At 39.6% G+C, this 20,861-nt stretch overlaps 1 protein-coding gene across 9 annotated transcripts in view; it reads left to right on the top strand.

The window, feature by feature from the left end:
* BTRC (beta-transducin repeat containing E3 ubiquitin protein ligase) overlaps positions 1-20,861 on the top strand; it is a 214,060-nt gene that overhangs the window by 162,120 nt on the left and 31,079 nt on the right. For all 9 annotated transcript variants that reach the window (XM_063627685.1, XM_063627709.1, XM_063627702.1 and 6 more), the window contains 3 exons: positions 9,818-10,049; positions 14,133-14,319; positions 19,872-19,968. In XM_063627685.1, coding sequence (XP_063483755.1) covers positions 9,818-10,049; positions 14,133-14,319; positions 19,872-19,968 — 516 coding nt within the window. The remainder of the gene's footprint in view (positions 1-9,817; positions 10,050-14,132; positions 14,320-19,871; positions 19,969-20,861) is intronic.

Raw genomic sequence — 20,861 nt, 5'->3', positions numbered from 1 at the left:
TGCTGGGATTACAGGCGTGGGCCACCATGCCGGCTGTATCTTTAATAGAGATGAAGTTTCACTATGTTGACCAGGCTGGTCTCGAACTCCTAGCCTCAAGCGATCTGTCCACCTCAGCCTCCCAAAGTGCTGGGATTACAGGCATGAGCTGCCACCATGCCTGCCTTTACTCCTTATTTTATCTTTCTTTGTTTTCTTCACAATCCTTACTGGTTTCTGAAATTAACATATTTATATATGTTCTTTCGCCACTCCTCCTCAGAGAAGGCAAAGACACTTTGTATGCCTGTTCACAGCAGTTTCCCTATTACCTGGTAAAGTGCCCAGAATAGAGTAGTCACTCAATAAACTGTTGTTGGTTGATTGATACAACTAAAGTTCCAGCTTTAGTCAAAATTCTTGTCCTGCCCCTCCTAGGCTACAGCCTTATCCCCTGCAAAACCCTGGCCCATTTTATTCTTAAATTAATTCAGCATTTAATCATTATATCTCCTTTCCCCCCATAGTTCTCAATGCCAGAGCCTTTCCTTAAAGCCTTTCTCGAAGCCAATGGAATCCTTAGATATCTTTTATAATTTGCATCTTTCTTGTCATAAATACTTTCTTCATCTAGTCCTTGCAACCCCAGTTCTGAAGAGTGTCCTATGTCTGGAATGTCTTTCTCTACTTACTACACCCTTCCTTTTGGTTAAAGCAGATTTGGATGCAAACTAGAAATATTTGTCATTTCACCATAAAGTTCAGTCAGTCCACTATGTATTTCCCAACCTATACATAATACAATTAGTAAAGTCAGCATACTTAGTATTACAGTGATAGTTGATGGTCAAGCCAGTTGGTGTCTGCAAGTGTCTATTTTTCCCTCCTGGCCCAGGCTGCAGCTTCAGAGAAATTCATGGTAATTTTGAAAGTGGTACATGAAATATGTTTTCGGAGAGGAAACTAGCCCCTAGCCTTTGAGAACTAAGCTGAAGGACAGTTCTAGAAATACTTAACTCCTTTCATTTTGTGTGCTTGTCACCTGACAGCTTCTTTCTTTCTTGTGGAGACAGCTGTTCACTATAAACAGAAAAGAAGAAGAGGGAGATGTGCAGGGGTGGCAGAAACTTAGTGTTACCATTAAGCTGAGGCTGTTTGTCAGCTTTCCAAGACACTTGGACAGTAGTGGTTGAGTCATCAGGCTTTTGCTGGGAAAGCCAAATCAATTCTACTGCAACCAGTAACCATTATATCTCCCATACACTCTAATATACAACCTTTTGGTTTTTTAATAATTGAACTTTTTCATTGTGTCCTTGTAGATTTTCAGAAGTTCTCAAATTGGAATTTTGCTGCATTTACTTTAGATAATTGTAGAAAAATCTGTATTGGAGAATGGTAGAAGAAAGGGGCTTGACAACAAAGACCTTTATCTTTAGATTTCTCTACAAACATAATACCTTAGTTACAAATAAAATTCGTATTACAGTGGATTTATCAGTAGGAATACTCTACCCTTAGAAGTTTTTTTAAAATAACTTTATTAAAATATAATTTACATACAATAAAATACACCCATTTTAAGTATGTAGTTCAATGAATGTTGGCAACTTGTGTAACAATCAAGTTAGAGAACATTTTCATTGTCCCAAAAACACCCCTTGTACCCTTCCCCAGTCAGTCCCATCTCTACATCCAGCCTCAGGCAACCACTGATCTGTTTTTCTAATAATTAGAGTTACTGTTCCTAGAGTTTCATATGAGTAGAATCATAATGGACTTATTTGTACCTGGCTTCTTTGATTCAGCGTGTTTTTGAGATTCATCTTTACCATTTTGTGTGTCTGTAGTTTATTCTTTTTGTTGCTGAGTACTATTCCATTCTACAGCAACATCACAGTTTGTTTACCAGTTAATCTTTTGATGGACATTTGGATTATTACCGTTTTGGATTTTTATTAATATAGAAGCAAAAAACATTAATGTACAGTCTTTGTGTTGAACTGTGTTTCATTTTATAAAGTGGAATTGTTGGGTTGTTTGATAAGTATATGTTTTAACTTTTTTACAAAAAACTGTCAACTTGTTTTCCAAAGTGGTTGTACCATTAAACGTGACTGCCAACAATATATGAGAGACCCAGTTGTTCCTCATTCTTATCCACACTTAGTATTGTCAGTCTTTTAAATTTTAGACATTCTAGTAAGTGTGTCCTAATGTCTTGATATTTTAATTTGCATTTCCCTAATGACTAATGATGTTGAACATCTTTTCATATGCTTATTGGCATCTGTGGATCTTTTTTTGTGAAGTATCTGTTCAAATCTTTTGCCTATTTAATAAAACAGGATTTTTAAAAAAATTATTACTGAGTTCTAAGAGTTCTTTATAGATGCTGGATACAAGTCCTTTGTGAAATACATTTATTGCAAATGTTAATAAAAATGACAAATCATTTTTGGAAATCATGTTTTGAACATGCCAATTTACTGACTTGTTTTTCCTTTTATAATGTTTGCCTATTCCAAGAATGTCAAGGTTTCCTCCTGTGTTTTCTTTTAGAAGTTTTATAGTTTTAGCTCCTATATATAAATCTAGAATTAAGTTAATTTTTGTATATGGTATGAAGTTAGGAACAGACTTTATTTCCTCTATGGATATCCAATTGTTGAAAAGACAATCCTTTCCCTATTTATTTTATTTTATTTTATTTATTATTATTATTTTTTTTTTAGAAGGCTCTGTCACCCAATCTAGAGTGCAGTGGCACGATCTAGGCTCACTATAACCTCCCCCTCCCAGGTTCAAGTGATTCTCGTGTCTCAGCTGCCCTAGTAGCTAGGATTATAGGCGTCCAGCTAATTTTTGTATTTTTAGTAGAGATGGGGTTTCACGATGTTGGCCAGGCTGGTCTCGATTTCCTGACCTCAGGTAATCTGCCTGCCGCAGCCTCCCAAAGTACTGGGATTACAGGCATGAGCCACCATGCCTGGCCTCCCCATTGAATTATCTTGGCATCTTTCTTGAAAGTCAGTTGGCTGTATGTATTTCTGGACTCACTATTCCTTTCCATTGATCTACACTTTTGTCCTTACACCAAAGCCACACTATCTTGATTACTATTACATATCTTGAAATTTACTAGTCTGAGTCTTCCATCTTTTTTCAAAGGGTTTTGTGGTTTTTTGGCGTTTTGTTTTGTTTTGTTTTGTTTTGTTTTTTGTTTTCGTTTTTTTTTTTGAGACGGAGTCTCGCTCTGTCGCCCAGGCTGGAGTGCAGTGGCGCAATCTCGGCTCACTGCAAGCTCCGCCTCCCGGGTTCACGCCATTCTCCTGCCTCAGCCTCTCCGAGTAGCTGGGACTACAGGCGCCCGCCACCATGCCCGGCTAATTTTTTGTATTTTTAGTAGAGACGGGGTTTCACCGTGGTCTCGATCTCCTGACCTCGTGATCCGCCCGCCTCGGCCTCCCAAAGTGCTGAGATTACAAGCGTGAGCCACCGCGCCCGGCCCTTGTTTTGTTTTGTTTGAGACAGTTTTACTCTGTAATCCAGGCTGGAGTGCAGTGGCACAATCTTGGCTCACTGCAGCCTCCACCTCCCGGGTTCAAGCAATGCTTCTGCCTCAGCCTTCAGGGTAGCTGGGATTACAGGCATGCACCACCACACCCGGCTAATTTTTGTATTTTTAGTAGAGACAGGGTTTTACCCTGTCAGCCAGACTGGTCTCAAACTCCTGACATCAAGTGATCCACTCACCTTGGACTCCCAAAGTGCTGGGATTACAGGTGTGAGCCACCACACCCAACCGTTTTTTTATTTTCAGGAATATTTTGGTTAAGTTTAGGTCCTTTGCTTTTCTTTACAAATTTTAGAATCAGCGAGTTAATTTGCCTGCTGAGACTTTGATATTGCACTAACTCTATAGGTTGATTTGGAAAGAATAAACATCTTAATAGATCCAATTTCTGAATATAGTGTATCTCTCCATTTATTTAAGTCTTTTTAAAATTTCCCTCAGCAATGTTTTATAGTTTTCAATTTATAAGTATTACACAAATTTTATCAATTTTTTTTTTTTTTTTTTTTTTTTTTTTTTTTGAGACAGAGTCTAGCTCTGTCGCCCAGGCTAGAGTGCAGTGGCATGATCTCAGCTCACTGCAATCTCCGCCTCCTGGATTCAAGTGATTCTCCTGCCTCAGCCTCCAGGGTAGCTAGGGCTACAGGTGCGTACCACCACGCCTGGCTAATTTTTTGTACTTTTAGTAGAGATGGGATTTCACCTTGTTAGCCAGGATGGTCTTGATCTCCTGACCTCGTGATCCGCCCATCTTTGCCACCCAAAGTGCTTGGATTATAGGCGTGAGCCACCGCTCCCAGCCTTAATTTTATCAAATTTATTTCTGACAATTTTGTGTTTTTATGGTACTAAAAATTGTATAGGTGGATGGTTTTCAAAAAATGTATTCTTTTTTAATAGGTGTAGGAGTCACTCTCAGGGTGACTAGTGACCTGAAAAGGGACACAAAGGGGGCTAGTGAGTCTCATGATGATCTGTTTCTTGATCTGGGTGTTGGTTATGTGGGTATGTTCACCTTGTGAAAATTAGTTGAGTACACTTAAGATTAAGCATTTTTATTTACGTTATACTTCAATGAAAATTAAAATAGAAAAAAATATATAGTGAAAAAGAAGAATGTACTTTCAAAAAGAGAGGGAAGGCTCAGCTCCAACAGTGTTACAAGCTCATTAAGAGTGCTGATTGGTGGAACACTTGACTGTATGCTAGGTGGTGTGCTAAGCAGGCTTTTCATGAGGGTTTTTAAATTTGTTCCTTACAAAAACCCAGTGAATAGAACCTATTATGTTATTTTCCCCGTTTTATAAATGAGAGAATTAGACTCAGAAAGATCAAGTTATTTATTCCATGTCACACAGCTGCTAAATCGAGGAGCTAGAATTTGAAACCAGGTCTTTTTACTCCAGGGCCAAAGCTTTTTAAACAATACAGTACAGTATGGGTTACAGTTGAGAGTAACCCATTTGTTAATGGATCTCAGGTATGTGTCTTTCTGCCTCATCAAAAAAATACTCGTTTTGAGGGGTAGTGACTAAAATGTATACCAGCTAGAATAGCCCAGAACAGTTGATAAATATGTGAAATCTCAGTTTATTCTTTATGTCTAATAACCAAATGTGTGATTCCCACTTATGACTTAATCATTGAAAGTATCACAAAGTCTTATCTTTAGCTTCTGCAGTAGGATACCCAAACTTTTTAAATCCTTAGGCAGTTTTACCTAACAGTCTGATAGCCACTGAGCAAAGCATGACTCCTCATGATTATAGCAATATCTCGTTTATTTAATGTATAAGTGGAATAATTTCATTAAGTTGCTGATTGTTCTTCTCTGTTACTGGCATTCTGGTCTTTATCCAGAAAACATTACTCCAGTAGCACCCAACTCATGTCCATTTCCACCTTTTAAAAGACAAAGGGTGCATTTTAAAAGGCAAATATATAAAAAATGATAGAGTTCTGGAGGTTTTCATTATTGGGATTAGAAGTGGCATTTAGTCAAGCTTATAAGTTTGCCTATGTGTTAGTTCTCTAAATCTTCACATGTCATGAGTTGTCATTTCTGAGATACAAACTAATAACTTACACAAAAAGCAGCCCTAAAGTCCCCCCAAGGCCTGTGTCCAACAACGTTCTTAGTAATCATTTTTAGTCTGTATCATAGGCAACAGTGGCATTTATGCTAGAAAACATCCACCTCGATACACCAGGATTACAGGTGTCAGCTCCTTCTGTGTATATAAAATGGCCTAATGCCATTCTTGAAAATATGCTTTCAGCTGTGTATCTTTACTTTGTAAAGAGGCCTGTGTTAGGATTTAACATCTAGAAAATAAGCAAGCCTCAAGAGTTCAGGGCTGCAGTGAGCTATGATCACACCACTGCACTCTAACCTGAGTGACAGAGCAAGACCCTGTTTCTAAAAATAAAAGTAAATAAATAAAAGAAAATAAGGCAAGCCTGAGCCTTGAAATGAATTATCTAAATGTGGTACCGTTTTACAGCATGTTCCACATTGAGTATGTCTGAGCAGGGATGAACTCTATGGCAACATGGGTCTTCCTGCCACATTTGGGTTGCCTTAAGTAAATATGCCAAAGATCCATCAAATTACATTGAAAAGTACCCAGTTGTACCCATTTGTGATTATCCTTTAAAGAAAATCCTACTTTCTTCAGAGTAGCAAAAGTTTCTATTGATTTCTGAATCTTTTCCAGCGTCCCCCAGCTTCAAACTTGGGTGTGATTTTGTCTCCTCCTTTTTTCTCATACTCATATCCAGTCGATCAGCAAATTCAGTAGGATCTGTCTTCAGAGTATACACTGAATCCCAATTATTTCTCACCATCTCTATAGCTACCACTGTGGTCCAAGAGATTGTTCTGTCTTCCATGGACTGTTGAAGTAGTATCTTAATTGGCCTCCTTCGACTTATGTCCCACATAGCAGTGGTCCTTTTAAACGGTGTCAGATTGTGTCGCTATTATGCTTCTGGGTGTTTGCCTGTGTGGTCCCTCTGTATGGCTTCTCATCCTCCGTACCTGTCTCTCTCTCAGATTAGCCTGAGTTTCTTACATGGTAGTTCAACGCTGTAAGGAGTAAGCAGAAGTTGCCTGGGCTTAGAAGTCCCAGAATGGAATGCAACTTTCTCCCCATTCTCTTAGTCAAAGCCCAGATTCACAGAATAGGACATAATCTCCGTCTTTTCATGGGAGGAGTAGCATTCATGTAGAGGGAGGGCTGGAGTTGCTGGGGCCAATCTGTGGAGATTAGTTACCACCACCAGAATGACAAGGATGATTTGACCCAGGCTACTTCTCCAGCTTTAACTTTTCCTTGCTCACTCTGTTCCAGCCATACCAGGCCCTCTTGTTCCTTGAACATGCCAGGCCGACTGCCACCCAGGACCTAGGGTCTCAAAATTTCCATTGCCTAGACCATTCTTCCTCGCTGTCTAGTCATTTCCTTCATATCTGAGTTAAAATGTCACCTTTTTCAGGAAACGATCTCTAACCACTTAGACTTAAATAATCCTATTTTTTGTTATTTGCTGCCTAATAAATCACTACAAACTTAGCAAGTTAAAACAACATGTATTTGTTACTTCTGTGTATAGTTCTGAGGGTCAGAAGTGTGGCACATAGTGGCTGGGTTCTCTGCTGAGAGTATCTCAAGGCTTAAATCAATCAAGGTGTTGGGCTGGACTGAGTTCTCATCTGGAAGCTCGGAGGGAAAATCCTCTTCTCAGCTCTTTTTTTTTTTTTTTTTGAGATGGAGTTTCGCTCTTGTTGCCCAGGCTGGAGTGCAATGGCGTGATCTCGGCTCACTGCAGTCTCCACCTCCTGGGTTCAAGCGATTCTCCTGCCTCAGCCTCCCAAGTAGCTGGGATTACAGGCGCCCGCCACCACACCTGGCTAATTTTTTGTATTTTTAGTAGAGATAGGGTTTCGCGATGTTGTCCAGCTGATGCCAAACTCCTGACCTTAGGTGATCCACCCACCTCGGCCTCCCAAAGTGCTGAGATTACAGATGTGAGCCGCCACACCCGGCCCTCAGCTCATTCTTGTTGTTGGCAGAATTCAGTTCCTTGCCATTGTAGGACTGAGGCCCCCATTCTGTCAGCTGGGGGCTCCTTTCAGCAGCTAGAGACTGACCACATTCCTTGCCAGCTGTCCCCTTTCCTCTTCTGCAACCCGTTGGAGCAAACTCTGTGCTTTTAAAGCCTCATATGATTATGTCAGATCCACCTGAGTAACCTCCTTATCTTAAGGTCAGCTGATTTGGATCCCTCTTTTAATCACAGCAATACCTACATTACTGTTTGAATAACTCAGAGAAGGTATGTGTACACCAGGGGCCAAGAATCTTGGGGACCAGCCGGGTGCAGTGGCTCACACCTGTGATCCCAGCACTTTGGGAGGCCAAGGCGGGCGGCTCACCTGAGGTTGGGAGTTCGAGAACAGCCTGACCAACATGGAGAAACCCTGTCTTTACTAAAAATACAGAATTAGCTGGGCATGGTGTTGTGTGCCTGTAATCCCAGCTACTCGGGAGGCTGAGGCAGGAGAATCACTTGAACCCGGGAGGCAGAGGTTGCAGTGAGCTGAGATTGCGCCATTGCACTCCAGTGTGGGCAACAAGACTGAAACTCTGTCTCAAAACAAACAAACAAAAAGAATCTTGGGGACCATCTTAGAATTTTGCCTACCACAATAACATATACTTTTTTCCTGTCCCCTTATCCTGCTTTATTTTTCTTCATAGCACTACCTACATTATATTTTCTAAGTATTTGCTTGTATTTTCTTTGTTTGTTTGTTTTGGGTGACAGAGTCTTGCCCTGTTGCCCAGGCTGGAGGGAGGTGGTGCAATCTCAGCTTACTGCAACCTCTGCCTCCCGGGTTCAAGCTATTCTCCTGCCTCAGCCTCCTGAGTAGCTGGGATTACAGGCGTGTTCTCCTCACCTTGGCCTCCCAGAATGCTGAGATTACAGGTGTAAGCTACTGCACCTGGCTGCTTCTGTTTTTAATGTGTCTTTCACACTAAGAGTGTATGTTAGTGATGTTAGAGACTGTCATTTTTGTTCATTGTTATATTCTTAGTACCAAGGACAGTGTTTGGCACATTGTAGATGTTCAGTAAATACTTATTGAATGAATCAATTAATAAAAAAGACTTCATGGGAAATACAGAATATTTTATTTTATGGAAAAAGGTAGATTGAGCATATGAGTGTTATTTTAGCTTTATGTCCAAAAAGGTACCACAGAGTCTCAGAATATTCATTGGTTTCTCTTTTCATGAAGGACTTCTTATTTGACGATTAAAAACCAAGTTGTTGGCCGGGCACGGTGGCTCACGCCTGTAATCCCAGTACTTTGGGAGGCAGAAGTGGGCGGATCACTTGAGGTCAGGAGTTCAAGACCAGCCTGTCCAACATGATGAAACCCTGTCTCTACTAAAAATATAAAACTTAGCCAGGCGTGGTGGTGGGCACCTGTAGTCCCAATACTTGGGAGGCTGAGGCAAGAGAATCACTTGATTCTCTGCCTGGGAGGTGGAAGTTGCAGTGAGCCAAGATCGTGCCAGTGTACTCCAGCCTGGGCGACAGAGCAAGACTCTGTCTCCAAAAAAAAAAAAAAAAGTTGTGATGACGGGGCACAATGGCTCACACCTGTAATCCCAGCACTTTGGAAAGCCAAGGCAAGAAAATTGCTTGAAGCCCGGAGTTTGAGACCAGCCTGGGCAACAAAAGAAGACTCCATCTCTACAAAAAAAATGTTAAAAATTAGCGGGACATGATAGTGTGTACCTATATAGTCCCAGCTACTCTGGAGGCTAAGGTGGGAGGATTGCTTGAGCCCAGGAGCTGGAGGCTGCAGTGAGCTATGATCTCACCACTGCACTCCAGCCTGGGTGACAGAGTGAGACCTTGTCTCAAAAAAAAGTTGAGCAAGTAATTGTATGAATGTCCCACAACTAGTAATAACATGTTTTCAGCTTTCGGTTTTTATTTGTGTAGCTTCAAATATCAAGAATGTCTTCTGCAAACTTTTGGAAATGGATGCTTAGTCTTCTGGCATTATAGTTGATTTACCAACTTTCTATGGTATTTCTGTGGTTTTCCACGTAATTGCTAATAGAAAAACAGAGTGGGCTCAATCGTGTAGACATAATATAGCATGCCATACCAGAAAATCATATATATTTCCCTCATTTTCAATACTAATCATTTTATGTTTCTTTTAACCCCCTTCTACAGACAAAACTTGCCAATGGCACTTCCAGTATGATTGTGCCCAAGCAACGGAAACTCTCGGCAAGCTATGAAAAGGAAAAGGAACTGTGTGTCAAATACTTTGAGCAGTGGTCAGAGTCAGATCAAGTGGAATTTGTGGAACATCTTATATCCCAAATGTGTCATTACCAACATGGGCACATAAACTCGTATCTTAAACCTATGTTGCAGAGAGATTTCATAACTGCTCTGCCAGGTATGTCTACAAGTGTTTGTAAACCATTAATTTGCTATGATGATAACAGAACTAGATCTCCAGCTATATATCTCTCTTTAAAAGTCTTTATTGGCTTGATTTTTGCAAATTAAGTTCCTTAACTGTACCTTTCTGGTATAAAGCTTTTTTTTTTTTTTGGAGATGGAGTCTTGCCCTGTCGCCCAGGCTGGAATACAGTGGTGTGATCTTGGCTCACTGCAACACTGCAAGCTCCGCCTCCCGGGTTAACACCATTCTCCTGCCTCAGCCTCCCGAGTAGCTGGGACTACAGGCACCCACCACCACGGCCTGGCTAATTTTTTGTATTTTTAGTAGAGACGGGGTTTCACCATGTTAGCCAGGATGGTCTCCATCTCCTGAACTCGTGATCCACCTGCCTCGGCCTCCCAAAGTGCTGGGATTACAGGCGTGAGCCACCATGCCCAGCCGGTATAAAGCTTCTAAAAAAAAAAACTCTAGAAATAAAGATTCCTTTTTTTTTTTTTTTTTTTTTTTTTTTGAGACAAAGTCTCACTCTGTCACCCAGGCTGGAGTGCAGTGGCGTGATCTCAGCTCATTGCAACCTCTGCCTCCCAGGTTCAAGCAATTCTCCTACCTCAGCCTCCCGAGTAGCTGGGACTACAGGCACCTGCCACCATGCCTGGCTAATTTTTGTATTTTTAGTAGAGGCGGGGTTTCACCATATTGGCCAGGCTGGTTTCGAACTCTTGACCTCAAACAATTCACCCGCCTCGGCCTCCCAAAGTGTTGGGATTATAGGCGTGAGCCACCACGCCCAGCCAAGACTCCTTTTACCTATCTTCTTACTCATGCCCTTCTATTCAACCTATTTTTACCCATACATAGGTCCAAATAAAATCTTTTCTGAGGTGTTACCTGGTGTAAGATATGTCTTTTATAATAACACGTCTTAGTTTCAAGATATGTTTATGTACTTGGATTTGTATTTCTGTGAGAATATATCAACAGAATATTTAAATTCAACAGATGGGCTGGGCGCAGTGGCTTACGCCTGTAATTCCAGCACTTTGGAAGGCCGAGGCAGGTGGATCACGAGGTCAAGCGTTCGAGACCAGCCTGACCAACATACTGAAACCCTCTCTCTACTAAAAATACAAAAATTAGCTGGGCGTAGTGGCACGCACCTGTAATCCCAGCTACTTGGGAGGCTGGGGCAGAAGAATCGCTTGAACCCAGGAGGCAGAGGTTGCAGTCAGCCGAGATCACACCACTGCATTGCAGACTGGGCGACAGGGCGAGACTCCATCTCAGAAAATAAATAAATAAATAGATAAATAAATTCTACAGATGAGTAAGAAACATTTTTAGTTGAGGTTTTTAGAAGGATATCTCATAAGCCTTGTTGTGGTGTTAAATAAATATAAAATGATATGTAAAATCCTTTTTTTGGAGGATGCTGTGGTTTTTCTGAATGCTTGAGGGCAGACGAGAACACTGCCAAGGTGTCAGTATTTGGGGGGAATGCTATTTCAGGAAAATAAGAGTCTTGTGTATTCAAAGTTTATTTTAAGAGAAAAAAATCATACCAACATGAATGAATCTTATCTTAAATATCATTATCTTGTTAGGGGAGGGGGTGTTGGTTGTTGTTTTCCAATTATAGAAGTTACAGGAAACTTAGAAAATATTTAAAAAACATTTCCTAGAACCCCACCATTCAGAAAGAACTACTGATTTGCTAAGTAATTAATATTTTGGCAGGTAGCCTGTTTTGTCTAGGTATGTGTATTTGCCTATAAAGCTTTGATCATAAATGTTTTGTGAGCATTTTTTCTTAATACATTCTCAATGTATTTTTCTAAATGTGTGTTCTCTTAAAACATACTTTTCAGTTGTTGCATAATATTCTTTACAATGGTTGAAGCACATATTACTTAACCCCTTTATTGAACATTTAGGTAGTTTCAAAATTTTTTTGTATTATAAACCATATGATGATGAATTTTTATACATTAATCTTGTGGGAATCCTAGGGAAAAAAATACAGACATAGAATCGCTATATATTAAGGTATATGAACATTTTAAGGCTTTTAATACATGGTGCCAAACTATCCCCTAATAAAAATATACCAGCTCATAGCCTCCCAACTATTAATACTACTTTGTTTTATATTTGCCAATTATACCTTTTTAAAATTTTTGTTTTTCTAAACTAGGAATTTAAGTTGCTGTTTAAAACAAAAGAAGTACCTATTTATATCTTAGGAATAACCACTATAAAAACTGAATTTTACCTATATCTTTTGTTAAATAGAATAGATTTTTGCCCCCTCTTTGCTCACTGGATTTTGTTTTAGCCATAGGCAGTTTTCTTTGTACAAAACAGTCTGTGTGTACCTCATTACTTTGTTCTCCCCAATCACTGAGACATGTTACTATCTCAAGCTTATACCACTAAGAATTGAACAGGAGTTGATTAGACCTGTATATCCTTTACCTAATATTGATCCCTGGTTTGTATCCGCTGACCACTCTATGAGGTATTAAATCATCAATCTAATGCTTTATGGCCATTTAAACTTATAAACCTATACCATCTGGCTATGTTTAGTAAACCAAACTACTTCAAAAAGTACCTGTAGTCCATTAATGTAATGGGTTTGTTTGGAGTGTTAGGTGAAATTACTTCCAAAGACTTATTATAGGTACATGGTGAAATGATCAGGAGCAATTTGGTGGCACCCATTAAAAACACAGGACTGCATTTTGGAAATTTCTTATGGTGTAGAAAGTTTTAATATAAATTGTACCATTACTGTATTTTACATGAAGAACTAATTATTATATCTTTAATTGGCTTTTGTTCATGTTCCTTTAATAAGAATGGGGTAATGCATGTCTCCATCTGCTTATGCTTACATACGAACATGTGATGCCAGCCAAACAAAATCCATTTAATGCTTTCTTAAGTCTGCTGAAAAGTGTGACTGATATCCATACAAGCTTTATAATTAAAATGATATGATTCAGGGGAAAGGCCCAAAATGAAATGCCATGTTCTCTTTCTTGTTAAGTTTGTGCCGACGGGAGTGAGAGTATGAAGGAATCCTTCTGAACTATTTAAGTCTATAGAAAACCTCTGATATGTACTTTGTAAACAGAAATAACTTTGAATGTTTTTATCTCAGTTGTAAATGTAGAACAGCAGGCAAAAGAAGTTTTTTTTAGTGAGATCATCCTATTTTATAGGATCTTTTCATCTGAGACCTCAGTACAGATTTGGGTGGTGGAGAACTTTAATTGGGAAGCCCTTCTGGTTTACACTCCCCAAGATCTATTCTCCACTGTTTTCCTCTGCACCTCCTACAAAATATTCTCTGAAATGCTAACCAAGTTATCTTTTGGTCTGGATTTTTTTTTTTCATTTTTGCTCAACTGTCATTTAGGTTTTATAGCAGCAGCTATGACCAAATATAGTTTTTTTTAATCTGAAATTAAACTTATTCTTGAACTTAAACATAGATTTCTGTCTTTCTCTTGGGATATTTCCATGCCATCCTGTATTTCCTTCTCTCCTTTCTGCATGCCCAAAATTCTATAACCGAGCACATTCTGACTTAGTGCCTCTCCCCCAGTACATTTAAAGGATATTTCTTTTACCGAACAGCTTTGGAACTACAGCAGTAATAGAAACAGAATGAGAAATGGACCTAATATAGAGATTTGGGGGGGTCTGAATCATAGAGTTTGAGATGCCATCCATAGAACATCCCCTAGTGCTGAAATCCATATAGATAGATGTGAATTGTTTTCTGGAATCCTTTTTATTTTTAATGTCTTGGGGGGTTTGCTGGTTGTTAGCTTTAACTTCCTTATCTAAAGGAAGATGGAAAATACTGTTCATTTCTGTAACCTTATGGAAAAATTATTGACACTCATTTTACCCAAGCCTCTGTTTGAAAAAGAAACTGGACCACACTAGGGACAATGATGTGTCTTCATAGCAGAACAAATGCTGTTCTGTTTTAAAGGACCTTTTGTGAAAAATCATTCACCACCCTCTGTGTTCTTTTTCTTTGCCTCCTCCCCCTACTGAAAGCTCGGGGTTTGGATCATATTGCTGAGAACATTCTGTCATACCTGGATGCCAAATCACTGTGTGCTGCTGAACTTGTGTGCAAGGAATGGTACCGAGTGACCTCTGATGGCATGCTATGGAAGAAGCTCATCGAGAGAATGGTCAGGACAGATTCTCTGTGGAGAGGCCTGGCAGAACGAAGAGGGTGGTGAGCCTTTAACTTTTCTTACTATTACACGGCTTCAGGACCTGGCCATTCACAGTCACTGAAAGATTTTTGGGGAGCCAATGAGACCACTTCTCATTTAATATGGTGATTTTGTTGATTTGTAGCTTAAACTGTAACAGAGAACAAATGTTCATGTACTCAACAGTTTTTCTTCTTACCTGTCACTCACAAAATGACCAGATACTGTATTAATACTGCTTTGCAAAAAATAATGGAAAGCTGACCAGCCCTTCTGTTTAAAGCATTCTGTTATCTGGGCAGAAGTTGGTATCCTGTGGCTGGGCACAGTGGGTTCACACCTGTAATCCCAGCACTTTTCGGAGGCCAGATCACTTGAGGCCAGGAGTTTGAGACCAGCCTGGCCAACATGGCGAAACCCCGTCTCTACTAAAAATACAGAATTAGCCGGGTGTGGTGACGTGCTTCTGTAATCCCAGCTACTGTAGAGGCTGAGGCAGGAGAATCGCATGAACCCAGGCGGTGGACGTTGCAGTGAGCGGAGGCTGAGCCATTACACTCTAGTCTAGGTGACAGAGCGTGACTTTGTCTCAAAAAAAAAAAAAAAAAGTTGGTATCCTGCAAAAGGACTGATGAGCAATTTATGAGGCAAAAAAAAAGTAGATGACTTTGAATCACATAGAACCATCCAGTATGGCTTTCCCCTAAAATAATCCAGGACAAATGCTTTTATTTTCTTTCAGAAAATTTCTTGCCTTTATCTTATGCCTCTGGTGTTTTGTCACCTTTGTAATCAAAAATTATTTTTATGCCCAAGTGGAATAAGAACTCTAGCTATCAGAAAAAGTGAAAATGAAATTAAGTATAAATCATTGTTTCTTCTTAAGACTTCTGTTTTTCAAGATTTTCTGACTTAATTCCGAATTCCCCAAAGCATCATATAGTTAGCAGTCTAAGAGACTTAACTATTTTTTTTTGTTGTTCTGTTTTTTTTTTTTTTTTTTTGAGACGGAGTCTTTCTCTGTCCCCCAGGCTGGAGTGCAGTGGCGCGATCTCGGCTCACCACAACCTCCACCTCCTGGGTTCACGCCATTCTCCTGCCTCAGCCTCCCGAGTAGCTGGGACCACAGGCGCCCGCCAACACGCCCGGCTAATTTTTTGTATTTTTTAGTAGAGACGGGGTTTCACTGTGTTAGCCAGGATGGTCTCGATCTCCTGACCTCGTGATCCACCCGACTCGGCCTCCCAAAGTGCTGGGATTACAGGCTTGAGCCACCGCGCCCGGCCTTGTTGTTCTCTTAACAGTACCATTTCATTAGAACTTCTGAAAGATCTTTCTTTAAATAATTTTCTCTCAGAGTATGTCTCTAGAATGTCACTATAGGAAAGCTACGTAGTAATAGTTCACAAATAAAGGTGACATATTAAATATTCTCATTGACAGAAAAAATTATAATAGGCATGTGTGTGCTTAGTGATGTCCTTCCAAATTAATTTTATCAGTTGTTTATCTTGGATCATAAAGAGGAAAACAGTTAAAAATAGAGAACACTTTTAAAAGATAAATATTCATGGGCCAGCTTTCCTTCGAATTTTCATGAAAAAGTAGTTGGCTCTCTTTCTTTTTTTCTATCTTTGAAATTTATTAACACATAATAAATACAATGACCTATAAATATTATACCAAATGCCTCAGAGATTTTTATCATTCTGGCTATTAGGAAGACTGTTTAAATTTTTCTCTCAAATTGAATTAAAGGAACAAAAAAACTAGGCAATTTTTAGGCTATGTAACAGAGAATATTGTTGGCCAGACGGGGTGGCTCATGCCTGTAATCCCAACAGTTTTGAAGGCCAAGGCAAGAGGATCGTTTGAGCCCAGGAGTTTGATACCAGGCTGGGCAACATAGTGAGACCTCATCTCTACAAAAAAATCAAAAAATTAGCTGGGCCTGGTGGCGCATGCCTGTAATCCCAGCTACTCTGGAGGCTAAGGCGGGAGGATGGCTTGAGCCTGGGAAGTTGAGGCTGCAGTGAGCTGTGATCATGCCACTGTACTCCAGCCTGGGCAACAGAGCAAGACCCTGTCTCTTTCTCTGTCTCTCTCTCTCTCACACACACACACACACACACGTGCACACACACACACACACACACAAAAGAATATTACTACTTCTCAAATATGTTTTTTAATTCTCACTTATTTCACTACATAGAAAAATAGAAATCTTTCATAACCTGGTTATGGAAATAAACTCTTTAATAGTACAATAAAGCAAATAAAAATAGAGTTATATGGTATTCGGGGTCCATCATTTTGCTAAGAATGCTGGGACCAGCCTTGGGGATACAGCAGGCAATTGCTTACATGAGAAAATTTTAGGGCAGCTGAGAAGATTTCTTTATCCCTCAGAAAAAAAGAATCTCTTCTCCAAATAACTCCTGAAACTTCAGTTAAGGAGATTCATTCCTTTAGCTATAAAGGTTTTGTTCCCTGTTAAAATACATTGTGTTCCCATTTGGACTGTAAATGACAGTAAACCTTCATCAGACATTGGGAGTTTACTGAGTCCTTTTTTGAAGGCAGAAAGATCAAGAAGTAAGTGGGCAGTTCTTGGCAGATGGATGTGAAAATGCCAAAGGTAAAAGGCTCCACAGTTTTGCTTGGGATTGGCACTAAATGGCAAGATCTTTTATGTTAGTTACAAAGAAAAAACAATCATTGAGAAGATGGCTTTTGAGCCTTTCTAAAGGGTAGGTGAAATAATCCAGGATCCAGCACTAATTACCACTTTCTTCCTCTATCTCTTTATCCACAGAAACCCATTCCCACTCTTTTGAGTATCCTTCAGAGTTCTGACTATATCCCCTTGTCTTTGGGCATGTTTATCCTCTTAATCCCATGATACACCCATGAAATTCCAAATACTTATACATCCTGTGTCGACTTCCTCCATTATTCCCTCGACTTTCTTGTTGCTGCTTCTGTTTTTACATGTTGACTTTATTCCTGTGTCAGTTGTCCTCCCTTTTTTAAAAAAAAGTTTACTCCATCAGTTTCTCATTTTCTTCTTTCAAGTTGTCTTACCAAGCCTAATAAGTCAATAAAGTTTTTCTGTGTTACACCTTTCCCATATTTCCCATATGCTAGCTTTGAAAGGTTCTTCCATTTCTACTAACCAAAAATAGTAAGTAAATACAGTTTTCTAATAAAGCTTTGTATCTCTAAGTTTTAACTTGGTATTTGATGTTGTATTTTATATCTAGATGGATTTGACAGTCTTTCCCTGGGACATGAACTCTGTAGTTTTCTCTCTTGAATAATACTAATATGCTGTCTGCTCAGTAATGGTAACTCTTAAAAGTATAATAAAAGACCACTTGGGAAAAGTCAATTTTCTTAATCAGCAGATCACATTTTATGATAACATTCTGAATTTAATATTTAACGTTTATCATGTACTCACATTCTCGTAGGTACTAGGCATTTCACATAGAAGTAGTCCCTGTTGTCAAAGATCTTCCATCATAAAAGGTTTTGACTTAAAACATAAAGACAGAAGCCAGTTTTCAGTACCTAGCCACCCCTTTCTGTAACACTTTGATTTGAAGAAATTTAGATACTTTACCAAGACATGGTAAGTGCGGTGAGGTGGAAAACAAGATCAGAAGCTTATATGAGTTCTCTTTCCTTAGAATGTAGAGATAGTATCATTGCATAGGAAAAAAGTCTTAGAGTGCTAGAGATTAAAAGAAGACAGGAATCTCAGGAATGGTGAGCACTGAGAAACAATAAAGTAGTTAAGAATGTGGGGGGGCTCAGGAGTCAGACTTAAAATCTTCACATTCAAAATCTATTATTTGCCTGCAAAGTGTTTGTGGAATAATATTGTACAGAGAAATGTACCGTTAATCTGGAATTCTTTCATAATGCATCTTGTTTCCCCTTTTGTTTATGCTGGTGTATCATGTTTCATTAATCCCCCTTTTTATAAGTATTATTTTCACTTCTCTATTTCAGATTTTCTTTTCTGTATTAACACAGAAGTTAGAGCCAGCTACCTTCCTGACAGGAAATTTTCTCAACTAATTTTCAAGGTGTATAATAGGGAGAGGGCAGGGGAGAAACACTCCTGGAGACACCAAACAATTAATTATATTGTAATGGAGCTATAGAGGGAGGAGTGGATGACTGGCCCAGAGAAAACATGATTTCTCTGGTGCCAGGATTACACTCAGAGGCATTTCTGCCTGTCTCCACTTTGCAAGGCACGGTGCCAGTGAGAACAGCAGTTAGTACACCCATAGTGGGGTTTACTAGCTTCCACACCGTGTTTGGTGGGTTCTTAACTTCAGGATGAGGAATTAAATTTTTTACCCAGCAGGAAGTGATTGCCATTTACTGATTTTTTTTTTGTAGCAAAGATCTAGCTTGGGATACGAGTATTCCAGAGATGTGCTGTCACAAGGAAGGAGATACTAACAAATGTTGCTCACTGGAATCAGGGAAGGCAGTTAAGTACATGTATGTATGTACACAGCCAGGAACACACCTGTGAAAATCAGTTTCATACCTTAGACTTGATAGCAGTGCTCTTAGGCATTTTTTTCTTCTTCCCTAGCTGCTGCTGGACACACCTGTGATCCTTTTGTTTTCTGTTGAAATGAACTGAATTGCTCCTTTCAAAGCATAGTTGCACTGATTAGCAGCAGCCTGGGTGACTGAGCAGCCACCACACCTTACCCCGCACAAATAAAGACCTAGAAAAAGTGATCTCCATGCCAGAGGCATTGCTGCTGTCTACAATGCTGGGGACCACTGACACAGTAAAAGGGGGAAAAAAAATCTATAGGGCATGTGCTAGTTCAAAGGTAATAGTTACCATTACTAACAAAATTTCCAAAAGATGAGGCCAGTGAATCTAAGCAGTAGTCTTAATAGACTAATAGTTGAATTCTGATTATATATATTCCATTTGTTTACTGATACTATAATATTCCTAAAGGCTTGGTACTCCGATGTTCTATGCTGGAAATAATCATGTTTTACCCAAAAGCAAATCAGTGTTGGTCAGATTCCTTAGAGCCCAGAAGGTTACTCTTTGACATGGGACTCCTGAAATCAGGCTTACCTTTGTTCCTCCGCAGGCAGCTATGGAGAGTATATGGAATGGTAACCATGAAAACACTTTGAAAATATATGAAGTTCCTTATAAATATATAATGTCGGCCAGGTGTGATGGCTCACGCCTGTAATCCCAGCACTTTGGGAGGCTGAGCAGGCGGGTCATTTGAGGCCAGGAGTTCAAGACCAGCCTGACCAACATGGTGAAACCCCATCTCTACTAAAATACAAAAATTAGCCAGCGTGGTGGCAGATGCCTGTAATCACAGCTACTCAGGAGGCTGAGGCAGGAGAATCACTTGAACCCAGGAAGCGGAGGTTGCAGTGAGCCAACATCGCACTGCTGCACTCCAGCCTGGGCAACAGAGCGAGACTCTGTCTCAAAATATATATGTATTTAAATATATAATGTCATGATTTTCATTGGGAAATATTTGTTATTTTTTAGGGGACAGTATTTATTCAAAAACAAACCTCCTGACGGGAATGCTCCTCCCAACTCTTTTTATAGAGCACTTTATCCTAAAATTATACAAGACATTGAGGTAAGAATCTATGTATTTTGGGGTATTTGCCCAAGGGCACAGAATTATCAGCATTCTTCAGTCACAATATGGTTACAGCAAGCCCATGAAGGTTTATTGACATGAGTTGGAAATCAATCTCTTAGCTGGCCGCGGTGGCTCACACCTGTAATCCCAGCACTTTTGGAGGCTGAGATCAGGAGTTTGAGACCAGCCTGGCTAACATGGTGAGACCCCTGTCTCTAATAAAATACAAAAATTAGCCAGGCATGGTGGCACATGCCTGTAATTCCAGCTACTCAGGAGGCTGAGGTAGGAGAATCACTTGAACTTGGGAGGCACATGTTGCAGTGAGCCAAGATCACGCCACTGCACTCCCTCCTGAACGACAGAGCGAGACTCCATCAAAAAAAAAAAGAAAGAAAAAGAAAAGAAAATCAATCTCTTTACAGGCAAGTAGGGTAGGTAAAATAAATTGCTAGGCAAAATTTTAAAGCTTTAAAAAATTGTTTACTAATAAATAAGTAGATGAGAGAGTTAAAGAGATTGATCCCTTCATACAATAGCAACGTGACTGGTAAACTTGTACTCATAAGCTCATATTTAAATATCTTCTGAATTGAACCTCCTTAGAAGTTCACCAGTAGCAATGGCCATCACATATGTAAGAGCACTGAGTGTATAACCTCACATAGTTCGTAGCTTTTCTTCTCTTGGTGAGTAGTCTCTTTCTACCAGATTTATTATTTAATTGAACAAATTATAGGCAGGGGAGTTCTAGGAAACAAACTTTAATTACCTTGCAAAAGGAAAAATATTTTATAAATGTAGATAGTAGCCTTTTAAAGACATTTTTTAGTTTTCCGTAAGTTGTGTATATCCCATAAAGCATTGAGCCATTGATTGTCATTAAA

This window comes from Symphalangus syndactylus, chromosome 2 (assembly GCF_028878055.3).
Source record: "Symphalangus syndactylus isolate Jambi chromosome 2, NHGRI_mSymSyn1-v2.1_pri, whole genome shotgun sequence".
Classification (NCBI taxonomy): domain Eukaryota; kingdom Metazoa; phylum Chordata; class Mammalia; order Primates; family Hylobatidae; genus Symphalangus; species Symphalangus syndactylus.
Note: the sequence above shows the minus strand (reverse complement) of the source record. Positions and strands in the feature narration are given on the sequence as shown.